Source organism: Aethina tumida, chromosome 5 (genome assembly GCF_024364675.1).
Source record: "Aethina tumida isolate Nest 87 chromosome 5, icAetTumi1.1, whole genome shotgun sequence".
NCBI lineage: Eukaryota > Metazoa > Arthropoda > Insecta > Coleoptera > Nitidulidae > Aethina > Aethina tumida.
The window spans coordinates 21663311-21682826 of NC_065439.1; the positions used below are offsets into that span (position 1 = coordinate 21663311).

Consider the following 19516-nt stretch of genomic DNA (forward strand, 5'->3'; position numbering starts at 1 on the left):
ATAAATAAATAATATAATAGGTTAAAGTAACAAAAACGAAAAAAATTTAAAAAGCGGTTTTAAAATTAAAATGTTAATACTATAGACAAAATTCAAAAATTTTAACATTAATAGAATTTTTTTAATTAATTAATATTTTTTTTAGTAGAAAGAAGGAACTTAAAACAAAGACATTTTGTTCTTTGACATTAAATTAAAAACAAATGAGACTATTTAAAGACACCTTTCAATAAACATCATTATAACATTTGTTCTTGCACCATATTAAGAAACTGAATAATATAATTATATATTTATATTAAAAAAAAAACTCTCAACAACTCTTAAAGAGACCACTGAAAAAAACACATCCCGTTTCAGTTCCTCAATCCGCCGAAGTGCCACCGTCCTTGCCGCGATCCGGATGGTCGTCGGCGAACGACCTCGAAACGTCGCGACGTGGCGCGTCGTCGCCTCCTACCCGCGCGACGGCCGCGTCGTCCACCGCCGAAAGTCTTTCACGAGCCGCTGCGGCGAAAGACGTGGTGGTGGCGCGCAAGGTTTTATAAGCTCCGGCGAAGGCGATTGAAACGTGGTTGCCGCGGTAAAAATAGGGCAGTGCAAAAGTGCGATTGTGCGAGTACGGAACGGAACCGTTTTTCAAACCAGTCAGCCAGACAACGCTCACAATCGAAGAGATAAACGAGAGACAGCCGACGGTGGGCCGGATCAATTTCGCAGTGTTGAACGTAAACCGTCGCGTGGAACCATGGAGGACCGTACGCAGCGGTGTTTAGTTGCGGGCCTCGCGCTGCTGCTGCTGCTGCTGCTGACATTCCTGGACGGCGCATCGGCGATCCGTGTCAGCGGGAAGAAAAAAGGTGAGTCTCCCGGATTATCAGGCGCGAACGGACCGCGCGATCCGGATCGACGACGCATTTAATCGGCGACCGCCCCGGTTTATCTGTGTGCAGTGCTACAGTTACAGTGATTGCACGTTGTGGATTACGATGGATAACTCTTGTACATAATAGCCTAGTTACTTCGATATATTTTTTTTATAAATTATTAGTGCCACCATTTGGATATTTTTCTATTGTTTTATTCAGCTTAATAATATTAATATTACCTTTTTATATTTATCAGTCAAGATTTTTAATTTGCAATCGGTAGTTTATTCTATAATGTTGTGCAGTAGGTCGAGTCTACGTAAATCATCAATTTTGCATATCGTAACATAAACAATTTTTGTGTCATTACCATTGAAAAAGATAAAAAATTATTAAAATTGATCGTTGAAACGTGTTAGCATTTGAAATTGAAAATACACATTTGCATAAAATATTACTTTTAAATAAAAACAATCTTGGAAAGATAAATAAATATAAATTATCAGAAATCTACTAAAATTACATAATTTTTATATAAATAATATATATTTTAAGTACTCTCTTTTATATTGTTTTATTATATACAATTTTAAAATCAAATTTATATCGTATATTAATTTAGTAAGTACAAAAAATAATATTGTTTCAATATATAAATACAAAACAATTTAAAACATAATTTAAAAAATTCACAATTATAATGTAAATTTTCGAAAACTATGTTAAATTACATAATATGTATTTAAAAAAAAACTTTTGTTTAATATTTCTATACACATTTCATATTTAATTAATATTATATTGAAGGATAATTTATGAAATAGAAAAAAAATATATTAATAATATTTTAAAAAATAAATATATAAGTGTAAAAAATTTAATTAATTATTATTAATTTATTTTTTGAAGGTTAAAAATTTTAAAATATATTTCTAATTTAATATTTATAAAATATAAAATCGTTATTATTAATTATAAGCAATAATATAACAATAATTCCATATATTAGTATTAATTTGAAGAGAAATATTGTAATAAAAATATTAAAAAATCATGAAAAATATAATAATGAATTGTTTTATGATTATTTACTAATTTATAATTTTTATATATTATTTTTTCTGAAAATTTTAGGATTTACATGTATCAATATTAATCTTAAATAATTTTTATTAATTTAAAAATAATCTTGTTTAAATATTATAATACACAAACTCCAGAATTTTTAAATTTAAAATATACTAAAATTGTTTTAAATTTAATTTAAAATAATTTAATAATTTAATAATTTAATTAGAAAAATAAACTAAATTATAAATAACTTTTGTCATATGTATTAATTAGTAGAAAAAAAGTTGTCATAAATATTATTACATATTAAATTGAGTATAAATTTAAATTAAAATTATTTTGTATAAAAATTATTTAATTTTAACTATATTAATTTTTTTTTTAAATTTTAATTGTATTTCAATATAATTTATTAAAATGAAAAAATACTAAATATTTCTTACATATTATAATTCTAATCATCACGAAATAAAATTACTATAACCATATTTATTAATTTTAAAAATTAAATGTAAAATTAATTTCTAATTAAAAGGAAATAAAAATAATGTGATGTGATGATTTCTTAAAAAACTATTAACTTGAAAATAGAAAGGAACTTTAAGAATTTAAAAGATAAATACATAACAATTTGAAAATATTTTAAAATAGAAAATTTTAAAACAATTTCAATTATTTGTTAATTTTTTTATAAAAAAATCTTAATTTCCCTATGGAGAGAATTGGTAATTTATCATTTTGAATTATTTTACATTATAAACAACAACAAAAATAAAAAATTCGTTTTTTAAGGCAATTTGAATAATGAATAAGATATAGTATGTATATACATTTTAAATAAATAATGTAAATACAATCTCTTAACTGATAAATGAATTCTCAATTTGTTTAATTCTATATAATTATGTGTAGTACTTTATTTAACATTAAATATCCGGAACAGATACATTAAAAGGAGTTATTTTTCATTTTTTCTAAATTTCATTTACATGTACAATTTTAAGCATAAAAAACATGAAAGGCGATACAAAAATGTTACAGTTAGACATTTAATAGTAATTAATTTACATAACTTTATCTAAATTATACCCCAAGTTTAAAAATAATTGCTTTTATTGTGTTATTATATTTAAAATAAACATATTACATACAAAATTACGAAAATTATAATAAATTAATAATATTATCTATAATTAGCCAAATTTGCATAAAATAATAATTTTAATAATTTACTATGTAGGTATATTAAATTATAATATGTCATGTATTTAACATTTAATATATCCGAGCTAAAGTGAAATGTAGATAAACCACAATTTATCATGAATATTTCTTATCATATTGAAAAAATATTATTAATTATGTTACCCTTTAAACATGTAAATAATTAATTAAGTAAAATTTAAATTGAATAGTTTAGAACAATTTAAGATAATAATTTCCTGTTATGAAAAAAATATGTTTTCGATCAAGTTTTTTAACTCCAGGAAGTTCTTTTGTATTTGTCATTAATTAATTACATTCTTTCTTCTAATTAATATACAACGACAATATTTATCTTGGCGGATATAACATTAAAATACTTTTCATAATTATCCTACGCATTGCATATCAAATTAAAACATAATAAAACTTTCAAACAATAAGCCGTTAACAAGAGCACATCCAGAGGAAACATTTACAGTTAGAGAAACCAATTAGGAAAGCATCTTGTTAAATTACCATTAAAATATCGTATATTCCAGTCACGCTGCATAATTAACAACAAAATAATTCACCTATGTAATGGTCACTTTATTAAATAGTATTTGGAATATTTGCATTTTATTTAAACAATTTTAACGATAAGAAAATACGCCGTGGAGTGGTTATTTAAATGATTAAAATACAAATAATTGACCATATTATATAATATTTAAATTATGTACCTGTTGGTTTAAATTTTAATATGTATTAAATTATGAATTTTAATGGAGATTCTATCGATAAACCATTTTTAATTGATATTCATGAGATATCTGAACTGGAAAAATGCAATTTACTAAACATTAATTATATTTTAATTTAACGATAAACTAGGCAAATATCTACTTTCATAAATGTATTCATAATTAATAACTTTAATAAAGATCATTTCGAAATTCAATGAACGTAACGTAAGATTTCAACAATAAATCAAGGGAAAGATGAGACAAGAATCCTAATTATAACAGATGTAATCTGATTTTCGTGTGACCCTAAACTGTAATTTTAATTAAATAGCAACGTGTTTGGTACACCAGAGATTTGTCTGATAAATTTTTAATTCATTGATATTTATGCGACTCTAATCAAGTGACTTAAGTTTCTAATTTAATTATGGAACTCAATAAATTACAGATTTTAGCGGAGATTTCAACGATAAATCAGACTATATTTGTCTCCATTCGGTGGAGATTTGAATGATAAGCGAGACAAGAAGCCCACTTTTAAACACATGCAACTTCTCACATTCTCCGTCGTTGCTGTCTGAGTGTGTGTGTGTGTGGAACGAAAACGTATTCGAAGGAAAGCACAGTCAGTCGATAGAGCCGTCGTCGCACTCGAAACTGGGTGACACGTATCCAGGCGGACGGGCAACAAGAATCTCGTCAGTCCGTTACATTGTATAACATCTGTAACCCCCTTTCCAAATTAATATCTAGACGTAGACTCGGACCACGGTTTGCGGACAGCCACCTACGAATGAAAGTGAATTTCTGCTCTCGATCGCGCGAGATGCGGCTCCTCCGCCAATTTTTATTTTCAATTATGTCCGTGTCGTTTTTTTTTTCGGAGCGTCGGTCCGGGGAGAAAGTTTTTACGGATTCGTTGACTAATAATCGGGATCTTTTCTAAAAATGATGTAAAAATCTATTAAGATCGGATTAGAGGCGAGGATTTACCAAATTTAGATGCTAATTCTCATTATTTTTTTCATTTTGTAGTAGTACCTTTAATAATTCATTTTGTTGTGTAATTTTACCGGGAATAAAATACCTAAATATTATGCGTAATCTCACTAATACCTAATTTGAACATAAATTAAATAAATTTAATTTTTTTATTATTTATATATATAAATTTATTATTTTATTTATTTATTTGTTTATTTTATTTATTTATTTGTTTATTTTATTATTTATTTGTAAACATATTATTTTATATCATATATTTAGGTATAAAAAAATACTAAAACTAATCTAATATTTAGTTACAACCTTAAAAATACCTTATAAAAATATATTAAAAATACAGGAAAATTAATATTTTAAGTAAAATATATTAATTGAAAAACTGTATTTAACTTCTTTAACATTAATTTTTGGTAATTTAATAAAAATTATGATGAATATTGTTGGGGGTATTACTTTTGGGGAAAAAAGTAACTAAAAACTAAACTAAAAAGTAATAATTATTGAGAAAAAGATAAAAAATGTGGAAAAATTAATATATTAAATAAAAAAATATTAACAATATATTTGTTATAAAAATATACATATATTCTTGCATCCAATTAAAATCTATAAATAGAATTTTTCGCCTGATAAAAATAATAAAATAATTCGTATTTTAAGATTTTCCTCTAAATCTTTAAATGGCATTTTTGGATTCATTTGGTGTTTATAAATGTAGATTTAAATGTATGTATTTTTCATTCCTAAAACTTTTTGTTTTATTTTAATATTCCATTATTTTATATTGTTTGATTAATAAAAATGTGATATGATCTCACTTAAGAAGTTTTTTCAAATTTTAAAATACCATTTTTATATCCACTTAGAGTGTACTAAATGTTCATTTCTTTTTAATCCTTCGAATACAATATTTTATTTGATTTATAAAAAAATACATAAATTAAATAAATGTATAATAATGATTTTTAAAGAAAATATAAAAATATAACAAAAATATTATTAAAATTTAAAAATTTACCTTCGAATCTTCAAATGTCATTTTTGTATCCACTTAAAATCTATAAATGTCAGTACTAGTCTGCTTAAACTTTAAATTTATATAATAATCTATTAAATTATACTGATAATAAAATAATTAATATTTTAGGTTTTTCTCTAAATCTTCCAATATCATTTTTGGATCCACTTAGTATCTATAAATATATATTTCTACTTAGATTTTCATTCCGTTTGTAAAACTATTTGTTTAACCTTAATATTCAATTATTTTATACTTTTTGTTTGATAAAAATATAATATAATAATATCTCTGTTAAGATATTCGTTCCAATTTTTAAATGCCATTTTTATATCCACTTAAAGTGTACCAAAAGTTAATTTCTATTTAATCCTTTAAGTACAATGTTTTATTTATTTTATACTTATTAAACGAGTTTAGACTGCTGTTTTATTATTATTAACTTTATTTACTTTTTTAATATTTATTTTTATGTGAAAATCATTTATAAAAGATATATATATATATATATATATATATATATATATATATATATATATATATATACTACAAAGACATAATATCAGTATTATTATTTTAACAAAAAAAATATTTATTTAATTGATTTCTTTTTAATTAATATATTATTAATTAAAAAGAAAACTAAATCATAACTTTATGGGAACTAAATTAAATTTGTATTCTGTACACTTATCGCATTTATAAATCAGCTTTTTTCTGGAATACTAATCAAAATGTGTTCAAAGACGGAACTTAAATATTCATACATTAATGTCCAGATAAGGTGAAGTGTGCAACGCATATTTAGTTAACGAAAACAACAACCCGAACGGAATAATTTTGTAAGCATTTATATAAAGGTTTTTTCGGTAATCGATTATGACAGGTACATGACAAATCTCGTGTTCTTAATACCGTACAATTCGTATTTCATCCGTAACTTACATAAAATCGTTACGATGATTAAAAGGAAGCTCAAGCTGCACAACATGTACATATATTGACTTGCGATTATATTCCAAATAAGTATTAAATGGAGACAATTACCGTTAATTCACCATTATGATTAGAAAGCCTGAAACGATCGATGATGTTATTAATATTCACTTGAGCTGTCACGAAAAATCCTCTGATTCACAAAAATCCACGTACCATGGAGCTTCTTCAACAAAAAAAAAAAAAATGAATCACGTTATTACTTAACGTGTAAAATCTCCATGAGAAATCTCCAGTGTAACACGGGGGGAATTTTACGAAATTTATTTGAACTTTACAAATTGCGAAACGTTTAATCTCGAATTGTACGGTGGTAAATTGACATTAGCTTATAATTTTGGGATCAATGCGGTGCACCAATGTACGATTTTAATAACGGTTTAATTGAGTAACGTTTGTTATGGTAATTGTAATTTATTGCGTCGATGGTTATCATGAATTTACCGTTTTCAACGGCTAACACAATATTAAATAAAGTAAGTTGCAAAAATGCAAATCAAGATTTATTATCCGGTGCTCCGGAGTAATTGTGAGCGACACCAGTTTGCCTAGTTCGGTACTTTTCATGCATGGAACTCGATTATATAATGCTCCCTTGTTTGAACCGATCGGGACAAAGGCAAAATCGAAAGTAATTCATTTGTGTTATACAATGACAGGTGATTTGACCGTTTTTTATTTTTTTCTAATACACATTTACCGCTACATGTTTAACCCAAATTCTACACTACTGATTTATCTATCCACCGTTGGCAATTATGTATAATATAAAATAGCGAAGTCTGGAAAGGTATTTTCACTAATTATAATTAATTAATCGCTGTTTTTATGTTTTAAAACTGCCATTTATATTTTATTTTAATTTTTACCAGCTTAAAAAGCTTAAAATTATCGTCGTGGGTTTGTAATAAAGTTGGGAGTGTCCCAAAATGACATTTTCATAGCTTTATTGCTGAAATTCTTTTAAAACTTTTACACAAATATACATTTATAGTCATTAAGTGGATAATAAACAAAATTTAAGAATTTAGAGAAAAATTTAAAATACTTATTTTATGTTTTTATCATTATAAAGTATAAAGTTAAAGTTAAAATTTAAAGAATATGTTAATAGACTTATTATATTTATATCAGACAAAAAGCTTCAATAATGGTAAATTTTATGTTTAAGCACATTTTACAGTCATTAAGTTGATAAAAAATGACATTTAGAGGAAAATCTTAAAATACTTATTTGATTATGTTTTTATCAGAAAAAAATATATAATAATAGAATATTAAAGCTAAAATTGAAAGCAGAAATGGTAACTTTAAGTGGATACACAAATAACATTTGCGGATTTTAAGTAAAATCTTAAACCCTTATTATTTTATTATGTTTATATCCAACTAAAATACGAAGCAATGGAAAATAATTAAAATTTTAAGTATTTTTTAATAGACTTATTATTTTATCATGGTTTTGTCCCAAATATGAGAATAAGAATACTAAAATTTAAAATTAAAAAATTGTAGATTTATATATTCAATAGATACAAAAATGAAATTTGAAGATTTGCATGAAAAAATTATTAAATTATATTCAAAATTCTTCAGGAATGAGATTTATTACGATCTCACCGTACATAACTTTTTTGAAACGTTTTTTCTTAAATAACTAAATAAATTTTGGTAATTGCAGTACCTAAAGTAAACAATTATGTAAATTATAAATGAATTTAATAAGTAAATAATATCCTTATGATTGAAATTATTCATATAAAGTAAATTTCTAATTTTTTATAATGTATTAATTTTATAATAATTAATTTTTGTTTAGAAACTTTTTAATAAAATCAACGAAAAATCAGAATCTATTTCAAACACGAATTTGCAATTACCCATAAATAAATCCATAATAAAGTCCGTGTTCAGAATAAACATCACATGAATATTCAACAAGAACAAAGTGGTTTCCTTGACTCGATATAATAAATGAAATCATCTCTCGACACGACAAAACGAAGATAAAAAAGAGGGAAGTGAAGGTGTAGCACTCGTATGTGTACGTGTAATTTGCACTTGCACCAGAGACACGGACGATCAGATCGAATCGGATTCGTCCTTCGTTGATTGAAATAAAATATATGTGTGTGTTTGCAACGAACACAGACTGACATTTTCCTAGTTTATATTTACAACAGTTCATTCGTGTAGGCCATTAATGAAAGGTTTTCGATCTTATTTATTATGTATATTGTGTTACGGCGGACTTTCTGAAAAACGATACGGTCGTATGTTACGTTGCGACACCGTATTCAATCTCGATCAAGTGCAGGAACACAATAGACAGATACACACGCGTTTCGCAATTGAAAGGGACTTCGCATTAATGTGGAAATTATACTTTGTTTATGGGAAAATTGAGCTGCAACAAGTTTTTCCGTGTACCATTAATTAATGTTATAATACAAGAACAAGAGAGAAAAAAAGTTAAATTTCCCAATCTGAGGAAAAAAGTAATATATTCGAATATTCTTATTATTTCATAAAAATTAATGCACTTTGTGTATTTACGTATTTTTAAATATTATTAATATAATTATTCAGAAAAAAAATATTAAATATTAAATGTAAATATTTTATAATTATTGGAATATAAAGTTTATAGAGTGAAAGAGAAATGAAATATTAAATATTTTAATCAATTAGAAATAACTAACGTTCAATACTTTATGGATTTATAATTAACAAACTATAAAATCAACAAGAGAGAAAAAAAAATTAAATTTCCCAATCTGAGGAAAAAAGTAATATATTCGAATATTCTTATTATTTAATAAAAATTAATGCATTTTGTGTATTTACATATTTTTAAATATTATTAATATAATTATTCAGAAAAAAATATTAACTATTAAATGTAAATATTTTATAATTATTGGAATATAAAGTTTATAGAGTGAAAGAGAAATGAAATATTAAATAAATAATGATTTTAATCAATTAGAAATAACTAACGTTCAATACTTTATGGATTTATAATTAACAAACTATAAAATCATGAAATATGATACATAATTAATAAAAATTATTTTTATAATGTAAAAGTGAAATTTATTATTTATTTATTTATTTACGATTGAACAGTTGGTGAAATTAAAGTATTTTATGATTTTGTAGCAAATAATTAAGAATTAATTATCTTTAATTTCAAAATATTTATTTCGCTATAATTAAAAAGCACTTTAATTATCTTTTTCAATATTTTCGAAATTGTGAAACTTTTATTTACGTCTGAAAAAATTTATGTATTAAACATTAAAATTAAACAAAAATCTCATTTTTCTCTTAATATAAATTTTTTAAAAACAATTCAAAATAGAAGAAAAAAAATGACTTCTATAAAAGTGATCCTGAAAAAAAAACGTAAAAAAATGTATCTGAAACCATTGACTTTTGAACTATTTTTTTATATTTTATACACTTTTTACATCACCAGAACTATTGTAATCACTTTAGAAATTTAACAAATTTTGTTATTAAATTTTTTTGTTTTTCAAAATCCATCTAAAGATTTTTTCAAAAGAAATAATAAAAATAAAATTTATGTAAAAATGTCAGATAATTAAAATTATATACAGTCGAGCTCGAATCATGGCTAGTCAGGAAAAAAGTTGGTCTTAACAAAATTTCGAGTTCAAATATATTACAAAATAAAGTCGTCAAATAGTCGAGGTTTTTGACCATATCTCAGAAATTACTTACTGAATACGAGTATTTAAATATTATTAGCCAAAATAGCACTGAAAAAGTATAGAATATAATTAAAAAGCACTTTAATTATTTTTTTAACATGCTCAATATTTTCGAAATTGTGAAACTTTTATTTACGTCTGAAAAAATTTATATATTAAACATTAAAATTAAACAAAAATCTCATTATTTCACTTAATATAAATTTTTTAAAAATTATCCAGAATAGAAGAAAAAATGATTTCTATAAAAGTGATCCTGAAAAAAAAACGTAAAAAAATGTTTTTAAATTGTTAAGGTTAGGGTATCTGAAACCATTGACTTGAACTATTTTTTATATTTTACACACTCTTTACATCACCAGTTAAGAACTATTGTAATCACTTTAGAAATTTAACAAATTTTGTTATTAGATTTTTTTATCTTTCAAAGTCCATCCAAAGATTTTTTCAAAAGAAATAATAAAAATAAAATTTATACAATAAAGTTCGAATCATGGCTGGTCAGGAAAAAAATCTTATCAAAACTTCGAGTTCAAACAAATTACAAAATAAAGTCGCCAAATAGTCGAGGTTTTTGACCATATCTCAGAAATTACTTACTGAATACGAGTATTTAAATATTATTAACCAAAATAGAACTGAAAAAGTATAGAAAATATTTTTGGGTTTCTAAGATTGGGTTTAACATTATTTGTCAGAAAAATCATTATTCCAATTTACATCTATATATAATAAAACATTTGATTTGAATATTTGCCATATTTTTTATTATAATATTAAATTAATCTTAAAAATTTAATATTTACATTTAAAAAAATATACATTTTTTTCTATTATCCAATATTCTGTTATTATTTACAAGTTAATAATTTACCGTTAACTGTTCATAAATTATAAAATACCATAAAGCAGTTTAAGTACTTAATCCTCTATTATTCATTTACTTTAAACGTTTTCATTAGACACAAAAACGTCATGCAAATAAACGTAAACGTTTCAATAACTTGAGAAATAGCAGTTATAATAAGTGTACTTTTTCAATTATAAACATTTTCCTATAATTTATTAATCAAAACATCAAATGCAACACGGATAAGTGACCGGCTTTTAATTAACCACAATAGGTGTTAAACAATTATTTCTTCTGGCAATCGCATAAACAATATTAATACGTTAATAACTGTTAATTATCCCATTCAGGATACGTGAACGCACAACGACAATAACGCAAGCAAAAGAACCGCACCAACAAAACAGTTTTTAAAAGGTCGAAAAATTTTAATTGGGCAAGGCCGTTTGGAACGACGGTCGCGCCTCCTGATCGTCACACTCTACATGCGTACTCATTGTCGTAAATTCATTACGAGAATTATCAAAAGTTTAAAACTGTAACCGTAAGTCGCTTTTGTAACAGTTACACAATTAAATTCGTCCGTCGTTTCCACAAAAAGACCGGGGCACCGAGTAAAACGTAGCAAAACCGGTGTCGTGTTCCACCGAGCCGAACAGGAAGAAATAAATAAATTGCCGAGCTTGAGCACATCGAAAAATATCGCTTTCGTTTTAATCCGAACGTCTAATTAAGCGCCAAAAGTGGTCATGCCGTCCAACGTTAAATATGGTAATTCCTCTGCATTTCATGCGTAGAAGGATCCAAAGCCGTGTGACGTAATCTCTCATCCAGGAAACGGTTTGGGTTTTATTACATGTGCGTTATACATGCATACATATTGAAAGTGCATTTGGGAGCAGTCGGGTTTTTTTTGACATAATTTTTGCGCTTCTATTAAAAGTTGAGGAAGGAATGTCGGAGGATTGCGGCACCAGTTTATTTTGCCGGATTTTATACAATTAATTAGCACCTTTACATAACGCATACCTTTATGTAACAAACTAGATACATTTATTTACATAGTCATATTTTATTTATCGATTTTCTTTTATTTTGCAGGTAATTGATTTGCTTCACAATCGCAGTTGGTAAGACTTAGCCTAGACGAATTTCATTAGTGACCCAATAAATACCGTGCCAAATGACTTCTTTAAACGAGACCAAAATGAAAAAAAAAACTCAAGACACCGTTATGCTTTTTAAACGTTTTGGTGGCGATAGAAATAATGGCATTTCGCCGTTTCACAATCAAAACTCCTTCGTTTCCAGTCAGGTCTATCTGAACACAGAACAGAGAAAGTAATTGACGCTTTGGAACTAGATCTAAATATGGACTTTTGCCAACAGCGAAAATCGTAACGCAGTTACTCATCTGTAAACCAGTCTGCACACAATTTGTAATTTTCCCGTTTTGATTAATAATCGACCGTGCATCCTCCTGGTCCAGATCTTTCGGTTCACGAACGCATGACTAACTAGATCATCGATACACTCATGAATTTGATTTAACCTAATCAGTTCATTATAGCAAGGTTATTAAATAATCAGGTGGTTTAAAATAAATAATTACTTCCTTGCTTAAATAAAAAGTTGCCTCAAAATAGCAAAAAAACTTAAAATATTAAATTAAAAAAAACATTAGAACACTAAACTTCATTTTAATTTCATCATAATAATAATAAAAACTATTATTAAGTTTTGACTTATGGGTATATTAAAATAATTAAATGCTTTTTAGCTTAATTCAACTTCAACATTAAAATATTAAACTAAATTTTGGCTTAAGTAAAGAAGTGTTCATTTATTTTAAACTGCCAAAATATAAAAACTGATGGCATAGTAAATAAGTTGAATTGTGGATCAATAAATACTTTCTTGTTCAAGTCAAAATAGTCACAAATTAACGTATAATTAAGCTTAAATAACATTAGAATATCAAACTAAGTTTTGACTTAAGTACGATAGTATTCATTTATTTTAAACTGCCTAATAAGATAAAATTTTAAAACTGATGGCAAAGTAAATATATTTTGAATTGTGGATGTACTAAAATAAGAAAATAGAATAATAAACTTAGTAAAGATGTGTTCATTTATTTTAAACTGACTAGTAGGTCAAAATTTAAAAACTAGTAGTAAAGTAAATAAATTTTAAATTATGGGTAGGCTAAAATAAATAAATATGTATAATCAAAATAACCTAAAGCTTACGTACAATTAAGTTTAAATAAAATTAGAATATTAAACTAAATTTTGACTTAAGTATGGAAGTATTTATTTATTTTAAACTGCCTAATAAGTATGTTAAAAATTTAAAAACTAGCTGAAAAGTAAATAACATTTTAATTTATGTACAACTTAAGTCAAAATTGTCCAAATAAACCATTACCATTAAGTTTAATAAACATTAGACCAACAACATTAGACATAATTCTAAATTTTGACTCAAACAAGGTAATAAATAATAAATAACAATTAATCTTAAAAGTTTAACAAAAGTAGTAAAACAGAATTATTTATCTTGAAATTATTTCAATATAAAACCATCAACTAATAAATTCAAAATTTTGACTTAAGTAATAAAATATTTATTTATTTTAAAGAGTGGTGGAGATGAAGTAAACAAATTTTGTCTTAAGCAAAAAAGTAAATATTAAATAAAAAATAAATTATTTTATAACTTCCCAATGAATTATTTTTGTTGAGTAATTTAATTCAAATGAGATGCAATAAGTTCTAGATATGATTCTGATCTATTCTAAAAATGGTTTGAAATTGTTGTTCACATACATTAGTATTTAAACATCTGAAATTGACCCTGATCCCATCTAACTCTTAACAATGAACAACAATTGAAAAATCCAGCACATTCATAACAAAAACGGTATGAATATTGGTTTCTTTTTGCTAAGGATAACAACTTTTACATATCATCACATTTTACAATAATTTAATGCGTTTTGCTTGTATAAATTATGTTAAGCCGGGGCCATAAATTTTCACACCCTAGATTGTTAAGATCAAACAATACCATAACGTTGCACATATTTAGAAATAGCTATTTTAATAATAAGATTTTATGAGCAACGCTTAACTTTCATAAATTTTTAATTCGTAAATTATTGTTTTTAACACGATGGACATAAATCCAAATTTAAAACAATAACTAGTCAATATAAATTAGTGGGTTAATTAAATTTTCAGACACCTAATTATGACTGAAACATGCTCGGAATTCCAATAACCATTACTGCCCATAAACAGCTAATTATCTTATTTAGATAACCGTTATTTAAAATGGGTCGAAACGTCGTTACATCACCATGAATTAATTTCTTGAGGCGCTTCGTTTTGGTTAAGAATTTAAAACTAGACCTTGCGATCATTTTCTGAAATTTCTGATGAAAGTGTCGTTCCATTTTCAACGGTTAATTCAAAACATGACATATCCACTGTTAAATGTCATAAAATGTTCGAGCACACGTTTGAAAAAACCGCGTACAAGAAATTAATTAGCAAGCCTACCGGATAATTATAATAAATTAAATGCAAATTGTTTAATTATCGAGGAAAATGTATCGTGTGTATATAAATGAAACACTTAAGACCATTATGTTAAACCATTGTCGTTGAGTGGTACAATTCGACATGATTTGTGTTTGATTTTTTTGTAATTACTTTATTATATGTTAAAATGCAAATTTGTTTTTAATGATTATTTCATGGAGTAACGGTTTTAAATAATTTATACCATATAATTTGAAGAATATTGTTTTGGATGAAATCTAAAAATGGGTGTAGAAAAAAAAATAATTGAAATTGTCCTGAAAAAAATGGAAAATATTTCTAAATTTTTAACATGGCCGCCAGAAAACTTAACTCCACTGATTTGTCAGGAATATTAATTTTCTTTCTAAATTGCCAATTAAATATGTATTTAATATATTTGGTTATTTATCTTAAGAACATTTGCCATATTTTTCTTTCAAAATAAAGTAGTGGTAGCCCCTTAAACTCTGAATAAGATTAAATTATAACTTTAAATTGTCTAAACAAACTTTTTCATCAGCAGTTAGAAGAATTAGTATAACCACTCTATAAAATTTGTGTTTTCAAAACAATATGAGCATATCAAATTATATAAAAATACAATTTAATTTAAAAAATTTCAAAAAAGGAATTTATATGAAAAAGTCTATGTAATTAAAATTATATACAGTTGAGCTTTGAAATCTTTAACCATGGCATGCCAGGAAAAAAGCTGGTATTATCAAAACTTTGAGTTATCAAATAAATTAAAAAATGTGTGTACTAGGCGTCCAAAAAGAGGAGGTTTTTGATCAAATCTCAGAAACATATTGTCTTAATATGTGTAGAAAAATTATTATTAATAAAAGTGACTCTGAAAAAATATATTTTTTATTCCTAAGAAGGTCGCTAGGAGTTTTAACAATTGTCAGAAATATGAATTTTTCTTTCTAATTTACTAATTAAAGGTCCATTGAACACATTTGATTTTTTATGTTAAGAACATTTGCCATATTTTTATCATAATCTTGTTGTAGTATCTTTTAAAATAAAGTTGAAATTAAAAGAGTTGAAAGACTATAACTTCAATCTGGCTAAATTAAAGTGAATAAATTTAACATCAAATCAAAAATTTCTTTAATCTCTTTTCTTCATAAAATTTACAAATTTTAAGATGTTAGTTTTTCTATTATCTTTTAAAGCTCTCCAAAAGGATTTTTGAAAAGAATATGAGCTTTTAATAGCTGTTTTATACTAAAAGGAAAAGCAATAAAATGTGTGAATAATATTATTATGAATTATTTTATTATAAATTACATTGTAATAAAAGTAATAAATAATAAAATTGAATTAAAAAATGGGACTAAGATTTATGACCATAAATTATAAAACATCATTTTTCCTTCTTTATTACATTGTAAAACTAATTAGCAAATGACATCAAACAAATAAACATAAAACACTTTTTTATACAATAAACAGTTAGTAAATCGTTTTATCTAGTTTTTTATGGCCACGTTATTTAAAAACACAATAGAAACGTTTCGCCATTCTAATTCGCACAAAGCAGAGTGTGTCGGCGTCATTTTATTTTTCAACAATAATATCGACAACTTAAAAGTAGCAGGCGCACAATTTTTAATTGCTGCAACACAACGGAATGATAGGTCAAGGTAGATGATATTCTAAATTGTTCCGCGATACACAACAGTCGTGTTAAGCCGGTTGCACGAGTCAAAGTTCACGGAGCCACTCCTGCAACGACCCACGTTTCAAAAATTTCCTTCTCCCCTACCGACGGACGAATTTGTTTCACATCGCATCAATGCAAAAGGTTAAATTAAAATATTCAATTAAACAACTGTTGTTTCATTAATAGATATGCATGTGTGTCGGTTGCATCGATGCAAAAAATAAAGGATGTGATTAAGACGCGAAATTTAAAATTCTAATTCGTCGATTTGCATTTCCAGTTACGTGTTTGGTGTGTTTAGATAGATCGTCTGGAAATCACAAAAGTCGAAACGACTGGCTGTCGATGGTTGAACGTCGGTCCATCAACTTTCCCCGTTTTCTTTTAGATGGCAATCAAATATGCAAATCCGAAGAAAATACATATTGTTCGAATGTTGGCGCATTTATTTTTGAACAATGCCGCCAAAATTACTAGAGCAAAAACCAGACAATGACCCGCGTGCACGGTTAACTAATTGCATTCAAAGCGGGTATTTTGCGTGGGTCAAAACTCTTTTTTTTTGCATTGTTGAAGGTCTTGCTAATTGGATTTCGGTTTTAATTGTTGCTGTGTTTATTCAGTACGAAGCTTAATGTGTATAGAAAATAGGTTAATAATAAATAAGTGAAGTAATAATTTATCGTGTTACTTCTCAAGTTTGTACAAATTAATTTTATATAAAAAATAATAATATTTATTTTCATATTTTAATAAATCTATATCTGTATAAAATTTTAGTAAATATAAGTAAAAGATATATCTTTGATCTCCTTTTTTCTACAAATTAATTTCATATAAAAATCAATATTTTTTTAGTATTTTTAAAAAATTTACTTCTATATAAAATTATAGTATGTATGTGTTAAATTTTGTAAAATTTTTGAAAAACCTTTTTGTACATATAAAAATTTATTTTTAGTCTCTCTTATCAAATATTTAACAAATTAATTTCATATCAAAATTAATAATTTTTTTCTTAGTATTTCTAGTAAATCTACTTCTAAATAAATTATAGTAAATATAGGTGTTAAATTTTGTAAAATTTCGAAAAAACCTTTTTGTATAGATAACAATTTATTTTTAGTGTCTCTTGTAAAATATTTTACAAATTAATTTTATGTAAAAATTAATAATATTTTTCTTAATATTTCTAGTAACTCTGCTTCATTATAAATTATAGTAAATATAAGCGTTAAATTTAGCAAAATTTTAAAAAAACCTTTTTGTATAGATAAAAATATATTTTTAGTGTCTCATTCAAATATTTTACAAATTAATTTTATGTAAAAATTAATAATATCTTTCTTAATATTTCTAGTAAATCTACTTCTAAATAAATTATAGTAAATATAGGTGTTAAATTTTGTAAAATTTCGAAAAAACCTTTTTGTATAGATAAAAATATATTTTTAGTGTCTCTTGTCAAATATTTTACAAATTAATTTTATGTAAAAATTAATAATATTTTTCTTAATATTTCTAGTAAATCTACTTCTAAATAAATTATAGTAAATATAGGTGTTAAATTTTGTAAAATTTCGAAAAAACCTTTTTGTATAGATAAAAATATATTTTTAGTGTCTCTTGTCAAATATTTTACAAATTAATTTTATGTAAAAATTAATAATATTTTTCTTAATATTTCTAGTAAATCTACTTCTAAATAAATTATAGTAAATATAGGTGTTAAATTTTGTAAAATTTCGAAAAAACCTTTTTGTATAGATAAAAATTTATTTTTAGTGTCTCTTGTCAAATATTTTACAAATTAATTGTATGTAAAAATTAATAATATTATTTTAATTTTTCTAGTAAATCTGCTTCATTATAAATTATAGTAAATATAAGCGTTAAATTTTGTAAAATTTTGAAAAAACCTTTCTGTATAGATAAAAATTTATTTTTAGTGTCTCTTGCCAAATATTTTACAAATTAATTGTATGTAAAAATTAATAATATTATTTTAATTTTTCTAGTAAATCTGCTTCTTTATAAATTATAATAAATATAAGCGTTAAATTTTGTAAAATTTTGAAAAAACCCTTTTGTATAGATAAAAATATATTTTTAGTATCCTTGTCAAATATTTTACAAATTAATTTCATACAAAAATTATTAATATTTATTTTAATATTTCTAGTAAATCTACTTCTAAATAAATTGTAGTAAATATAGGTGTCAAATTTTGTAAAATTTCGAAAAAAACCTTTTTGTATAGATAAAAATTTATTTTTAGTGTCTCTTGTCAAATATTTAAAAATTAATTTCATATATAAATTAATATTTTTTTTTAATTTTTCTAGTAAATCTACTTTTTTGTAAATTATAAATGTAAGTGTTAAATTCTGTAAAATTTTGAAAAACCTTTTTGTATAAGTAATAATATGTTTAGTGTCACTTTTAAAATTTTTTACAAATTAATATTAAAAAAAAATATGTTAAATTTTTAAAAATTTTAAAAAAACTTCGTTGCATTGATAAGGAAAATAATTGGGACTTGATTTTTATTCTTTTTTGAGTAAAATAAAATTTTAAGTATTTTCTACTTATTTAATTTGTAAGTCAAACTATTTTATGACTAATAGGTTAAACAATCTTACAACTACCATACAATGCTACAAACTATTCAAAAACAATGCCCCACCCACAAATCAACATTGAGAACCCTCCTCCATCACAAAACTATTGTTTTCACAAAAACCAAACACCTAGATCTTACATCATGCGAAAGGTGG

The 19516-nt window shown here is 24.6% G+C and overlaps 1 protein-coding gene across 2 annotated transcripts in view; it reads left to right on the forward strand.

Moving 5' to 3' along the window:
* The first annotated feature begins 581 nt into the window (after positions 1 to 581).
* Positions 582 to 19516, forward strand: part of LOC109603788 (uncharacterized) — a 46412-nt gene continuing 27477 nt past the window's right edge. For both annotated transcript variants that reach the window (XM_020020285.2, XM_049967402.1), the window contains exon 1: positions 582 to 860. In XM_020020285.2, the coding sequence (XP_019875844.2) occupies positions 749 to 860 (112 nt within the window). In that variant the 5' untranslated portion in view covers positions 582 to 748. The remainder of the gene's footprint in view (positions 861 to 19516) is intronic.